This window comes from Penaeus japonicus, unplaced genomic scaffold (genome assembly GCF_977035675.1).
Source record: "Penaeus japonicus unplaced genomic scaffold, GWHDUDI00000001_assembly GWHDUDI00000008, whole genome shotgun sequence".
NCBI classification, from domain to species: domain Eukaryota; kingdom Metazoa; phylum Arthropoda; class Malacostraca; order Decapoda; family Penaeidae; genus Penaeus; species Penaeus japonicus.
In genome coordinates, this window is record NW_028234410.1 from 2,164,064 (window position 1) to 2,171,563 (window position 7,500).

Here is a 7,500-nt window from a genome sequence, read left to right on the forward strand (position 1 = left end):
AAAACTAATCAGTGGAACTTTGAAATCAAACAAACTGCACAATTCAACCTACCTATAGTCTTCTTGCTTTGTGCTGTCTTCTTCTGCTGAGCTGTGGCACCACCGCCAGATACTTTCTGCTGCTGAGCTTTATTGGGGGGCTTCTGTGTTGCAGCCTGCTGAGGCCGCGCGGCAGGCTTGGGTCCATTCTTGCGCTGGTTCCCTGGGGGCGGCGCAGCACTGCTCTTGGGGACTGTTGTGGCAGAGGTTTTCGGGCCTCGCTTGCTTGGCGCTGTGCCAATCTCTGGCTCCGATTCTGATGATCCCCTGGTTGCGCCAAGGATATGCCACAGTTAGAGTTATCATGAAGGCTTTTTTTTTTTAAACAAAGAAGTAAGTTTAAAGTGAAAATATGTTTGGAAAAGATTAAATACTGAATAAATGAAATTAATATATAAGTTAATGTTCTAAAAGCAACAAAAAACATTTAAAAAAATAATGCTTATACACAAAAATTATATACATAAATAAGAAACACATCAAAATCTTCATTTAAATCATTCAAACAGGAAACTAAAAAAACAAAAAACACAGGACCCCAGTTTAAAGAGGCCAAAAAGTATTTCAAATCATCAAGAATAACAAGAACTCATTTTTAAAAACACAGTCTAGGAAACAGCAAGTATTGGTGTCAGAAAAAGTAACAATTATGACAATTACATCACTCTTAGAGACGATACCCCAATCAAGCATGCAAGGGCCACACTGACCCTCACTTAATTTTTGTTTCATACAAAAACTATGCATTGCATATGCACCTTCATGACTAAATGTCCTCTTCATAATGAACTAATAACTTAAAAAATTAATAAATAAAGAAGTCTTTCACACTAAGAACAGAAAACCTTTCCTAATTTACTCAATACATTTCTTTATCTGTGCTCATTTGTATCATATCTAAAAGAAAAGAAAACTTAAAAATACTGAAGAATCCTTACACTATAAATTCTTCTAAAAAAAATGAATAATCTTAAACTACATTTCTATTAATCAGTAAAAAAAATAATAAATATGATATCAAAATGCAAAATAATGCATATAAACATTCAAACTGTCATACAGTGGCATACACTTGGGAGGATAAGGGGAGTACCTGCCTCCTAATTGTATCCAGAAAAGGGTTAAAAATGCTTAAAAAGCAAAGTGACACACTTATCTGGATCAGGAATCTTTGAAAGAGTCATATAGGCAGGGTCAGTGATATCTCACCAAGTGTCTGGCCCTGTTTTAGTACACTGCAACATACATAAAGATACAAACACACATAAACACAAATACAAACACGCATACACATACGCACACACACACACGCATGAACACACACACGCACATACGCACACACACTCATGCAAGCACACACATGCACGCACTTACACAAGAACACACATATTTTCCAAAGAGGTTGAAATCAATACACAATTCACACAGAAACATTCAACACACGAAAAAGAAGGAGAAGGAGAAGGAGAAGGAGAAGGAGAAGGAGAAGGAGAAAGGGAAGGAGAAGGAGAAGGAGAAGGAGAAGGAGAAGGAGAAGGAGAAGGAGAAAAGGAAGGAGAAGGAGAAGTGAAAGTGAGAGGATGAATATGAGGAAAAATTATAATATAAATAACATGAAAGAAAATAAATTAATAGTAGAAGTAACTATGATAATTCCTTTCCATGCATATCCTTAATTATAAAGAAGAATGGCAGTCAACATGACTTTTTTTTACCCCTCTCTTCATAAATAAATGGAAGTTCCTATATGTAGTTTCCTGGACATTTTAGTCTTCAGCTAGATGAGGGGAAGGCCAACTAGAAACAAGGCTTAGCTTTGTGGAGTACATAAGTGTTAACCCTATGATGACGGTGCGTCATACCCGTGTGACACAGCTAAATGCCCGATGACGGGGTGACACACAAGTGTGACGTTCCCGATGCAATATTGCATAGGCCCTGCGTAGGGGGTTTCCACTTATCGCCGGGCCCGTCGGGATTGGGTTAATAATGTAGTGCCCTGAAAAAAGGGTAACATGTTCAACAGAACTTGTCCTTGGATGTGGCACTTCAACCTTGAGTACAGTGGGGGATTAAGATGAAGAAATGTCTAATTCATGTTACAGAGTGTCCTTTGTAATTTGTTTTTGTCTTTTTTTTTTGTTCTGTATATCGGGATTATGACGAGTGGCGGGCAAGGTTAGGTTGGTAAGGTGCAACCCACAGGCTACCTGGTGAGGGGACGGGTCTGTGGGGGTTTGGCAGGAGGGGGTTCCTTCCCCCCTTTGGGAGCCTGTGTAGGGATAGAAGGCTTCTGGGGGGAGTCCCGGTCAGTGGAAGCAGCACGGGATCGGGCACGGCTTCTGCAACACATGCAGGTAACAGCATTAAGTATGGGTGAAGCACAAACTGAAAACATTATTGGCGGACACACGCCAGCACAGCCAACATGCCGATGCAAGCCAGGCTGCCGCGCTACATTCCTAACAAAAGTGCAGTACACTTAGCCTCCAAAGCAACATGGATCCACACCCATCAAAACAGGATAAACACAAAATGGCATGCAAAAATAGTTAAACAAATACTTTATAAATGGGAGTGATATAAACTATAACATAGAAGTGATACATAAGGTCAGTAAAAGAGGATTTAGCATATTTATAATTTTCTTAATATGACTTGAACTATATATAGGGAGTGATACAAAAATACAATTCATGGAGTGCAAAATGTCTAATCGTGATATTCATAATAGATTTGGTCAAACAATTAATACATTTAATTACATTGCATAGCTTAACCTAAAAAATTTAATAGATTTACATATAAATATATATATACATATATATATATATATATATATATATATATATATATATATATATATATATATTTATAAAAAAAAATATAAAAAAAAAAAAAAAAAAAAAAAAAAATATATATATATATATATATATATATATGTATATATATATATATATGCATATATACATATGTATATGTATATATGTATATATTAACCCATTATCTAGCCTTGAATGTCTAAATGCGGGGCGTTCGAATTATTAGGCCTAAATCAATTGAATGGCTGGCACAATACTGTGCACTATTTTGATATGCGCGGTACACATGCTGTATACCCGTCCAGATAGGGTTAATATATGTATATATATATATATATATATATATATATATATATATATATATATATATATATATATATATATATATATATATATATATATATATATATATATATATATATATATATATATATATATATATATATATATATATAAAATATATATATTTATATATATATATATATATATATTATATATATATATATATTATATATATATATATATATATATATATATATATATATATATATTTATATATATATATATATATATATATATATATATATATATATATATATATATATATATATAATATATATATAAAATATATACACACACACATATCCATGCATGTTTGTATCCATGTACAAGTGTACACATATATGTATACAAATATTAATGTACATTTAAAATAGTATTAATCACAGAATGGTAAAAACAATTTGATCTTATCATTATTATGTACCACTATTTTTGGCTTTGATACACAGGATCTTTTCACTTGGTTGGACAAATGCAATTTAGTAGGAAATATATCATATTACAGGAATTAAATATTTCAAAACGTTCTGATGACTGTAGTAACATTTGTAAAAACAAAGAGCAGATTTTAAAATGTACAACTGAAAATTCAATAGTTTATTTACAGTTCCTTTAGTCGCCATTTAGTTATCATTTGGTATAAGGGAAAAGAATTCTTCCATCCAAAGGCAACATCATCAACACAAAATGAACGGGAGAAGAAAAACATTTACAGTCCCTCTCCCTTTCTCCCCCCCACCCCCAACATTCAAAAGAACTCTAGTGTCTAGATTAGCCAAAAGACAAGCCATCACACTCCCTAAGAATTCTATCAGGGATCCTAGACGCGTCTCTCACCTCGTGGAAACGGCCGAGGACTGGTCAGTGTCGGAAGAGGACGAGGAGTCCGAAGACGAGGAGGACGACGAGGAAGAAGAGGATGAGGAGGATGACGATGACGATCCGCTGGTTGAGCTTGCCGATTCTGAACTGGTGCTGCGATTCTGTGTGTGGGAGTGAATGTCATGAGAGGGAGCCATGGGACATTTTGTAAAAGTTAGGCGAACATTTGAGAGTATTAATTGTTACTGATTCATCAACTCGTACCTTACTTACAGACAAAACCTTTAATATATTTCTCATGTATATTGAAACTCTTCCTTTCCTTTCTAGTATTATTACTGTATATTTTACAAGTAACAATCCTCTTAAATAAATAAATAAATAAATAATTACATTTATATAAATATACATAAATACATATACATATATATATATATATATAAATATAAATATAAATATAAATATATATATATATATATATATATATATATATATTATATTTTTGTTTATCATTAAATAAACCGTTCTAAAGACTTATATGATCAGTATCATGTAAGTCCATAAAGCTTTCCATGATATCACAAGTAGCACTTTTCCAGGCATTTGCCACAATTTATAAAATTATCCATCTCATTACCTCAGTTTTATTATGACAAAATGAGTCCCAGAGAAATCACCCAGTCATATATAATGACACCTATCATTGATAGAGGACAGGGTCATAAAAGACATGATATATACAAAGACTCATGCACCATTTACCACAGTTATCATTACTAACTGTTAGAGAACATTCTGGGAAATTAACCCTATGATGACGGTGCATCACACCCGTGTGACACAGCTAAAAGCCCGATGACAGGGCGACACACCAGTATGACGTTCCCGATGCAATATTGCATAGGCCCAGCATAAGGGGTTTCCACTTATCGCCGGGCCCGTCGGGATTGGGCTAAGAATCTTGCACCATAGTAGCACTTTATAGGGAATTAATAACATCACACCATAGTTATACTTAATGGGATATTAACCCATTGGTCGCGGTTTTAATAAAATATGTATACAGTCGGATGGCTGGCACGGTGCCATCTGCGTCTACGACCGATTCTGCCTTGGCAGCAAATCATGCCATCTGCTGTCAATAGGTTAATAATCTCGCAATATAGTAATACTTTCTGGGAAATTAATAACCTCACATCATAGCAGTACTTTCAGGGAAATTAATAACCTTACACCACAGTAGTCCGCAATCAGAAAAAAAATGACCTTTTTTGATCAAATACATTAGTATATCATCAAAATTAGTCTCAATTACACATCTCATTTACACTGCCTACCAGCACTTATTACCCATGTTTTTTGATGATTGAATTGTAAACCATATAACACTAATAATATCCCTTGCTGCAGTAAATCTACATAAAAGCTGCATTAGTGGCTATAAACTGTCTTGCATTTAACTGCTGCATTTCAGGTATAGTATTCATAACTCTAGGAAAAGGTCAACAAAATTCCACCACACACATTAATGCATTAGCAGCAGATGGCATGATGAATATATATGAATATATATTTATAAATTTATATATTTATATATATGTATATATATATATATATATATATATATATATTATATATAATATATAATATATAATTTATATATATATATATATATATATATATATATGTATATATAATATATATATATATGTATATATATGTATATATATGTATATAAATGTATATATATGTAAATGTATATATATGTAAATGTATATATATGTAAATGTATATGTAAATGTATATGTATATGTATATGTATATGTATATGTATATGTATATGTATATGTATATGTATATGTATATGTATATGTATATGTAAATGTATATGTATATGTATATGTATATGTATATGTATATGTATATGTATATGTATATGTATATGTATATGTATATGTATATGTATATGTATTTGTATTTATATATATACACTCACTGGCACACACTCACAAGTCAGTACTCGCTGACACAGGCCGCGCTCGCCATAGTAGCTATATCCCGGGCAGAGGAGCTCCACATATCTAGATTATCCTTATATATACATATCTTTTTGTACCAACGAAAAGTCAACTCCCTGCTGCAAGTGTAGTTTTATCTGCACAATTCTTTGCTGATTTACCAAACAGATTTTGAACCAACTGTCTGATAAACTGCCAAGCAATCTCCACAATTTTTTTTTTCATATTTGCAATGACATTGTTTTAGTAAAATTGTAAATATGTGTGTAATCAAATATTGATTTTTCATACTTTTGAATGTAGACTATATACTCTTCATTGCATTAAAGTTACATAACAGGTGCCCTCAAGCACACACCATATGAATCAATAATCTCAAGCTCTCAAAACTCAAGAGTTAACAGTCACCCTGATATCAATGTGCTGGGATTCTTGTAAAAGCGCTTGTGTGATCATGCCTTAACCCATTCAGCCGGACAACGTCATATCACATCATGCGCATATTTCACTCCTGCCAGATGATGTCCTACCATGTCATGATCTCTCCCTCTGAACACAAATTTTACATTGTTGCGTATGTATATACTCATTGGAGTTCCATTTGTATAATTTTTCTTCATTTGGAAAGATAATGTAAACAAATACAAAAATCTCCTCTTAATACCCCAGAGCGAGTGAAAAGTGCTCTGAGAGCCGCAGCACGCCATTGCGCCAGGAGAGGTCTTACACTTGGCCACTGCACGGCATTGGGCAAAAGTAAGCACTGACGCAGATGGGGTAAGCTTCATCTAATATAAATGATGGAGGTTTGCTTTGCTTTGCCAAAACACTGTGTGCTCATAGGCCATAGCAATCATATAAAAATCCAACACTGTTATTGCTAGGGGTATCGTTTGATGCTCTGCTGGCTCTCATGAGGAGGGTTATTTGGGGTGGAGTCCTCCTAGAAATCACATGAGTAATCATGTGCATAATACATGTACATTTATCATTGATACTAACCAAATTCATTACTACTGGAATATACAACTTTGTAATGAGATGCTTTCCTGCTGCCTAACAATATCCAACTTTATGGTTCAGCAGGGGTCACGCATCAGTACAATAAGGGTGTAGAAAAATACAAGATAACAACTGCCTTGCCTATGAAAGCTAGAGTGTCTTTTAGCGTAACTTTCCCAAATCCTACCCAAAACATTATAGAAAATGACATTTAGAAACACAATTTGAAGGAATACACTGCCTAAACAAACTAAACTCTACACTATCTTACCATCATACAGAGAAATTATTGTTGGCCAAGCAATGGTTTGCAACTCCCTTTGTTGGGGTTGCAATGGCTGGTGCCTTTCTCAGTTAGGTTAAAATTTGTGCAATTTCTGATGCTTCTGACCCCAAATTTTCCTGGAATACTTTCTGCCTTCCCCAGCACCATAGATCAAGTTCAGGGCTACAGT

The 7,500-nt window shown here is 33.9% G+C and overlaps 1 protein-coding gene across 2 annotated transcripts in view; it reads right to left on the reverse strand.

The window, feature by feature from the left end:
- chm (lysine acetyltransferase chameau) overlaps nucleotides 1-7,500 on the reverse strand; it is a gene marked incomplete at its 3' end in the record, with an annotated part of 14,685 nt that overhangs the window by 6,754 nt on the left and 431 nt on the right. The window contains 3 exon segments of one of the 2 annotated variants that reach the window (XM_086538898.1): nucleotides 53-306; nucleotides 2,250-2,381; nucleotides 4,041-4,186. In XM_086538898.1, coding sequence (XP_086395024.1) covers nucleotides 53-306; nucleotides 2,250-2,381; nucleotides 4,041-4,186 — 532 coding nt within the window. 2 annotated transcript variants of the gene reach the window in all.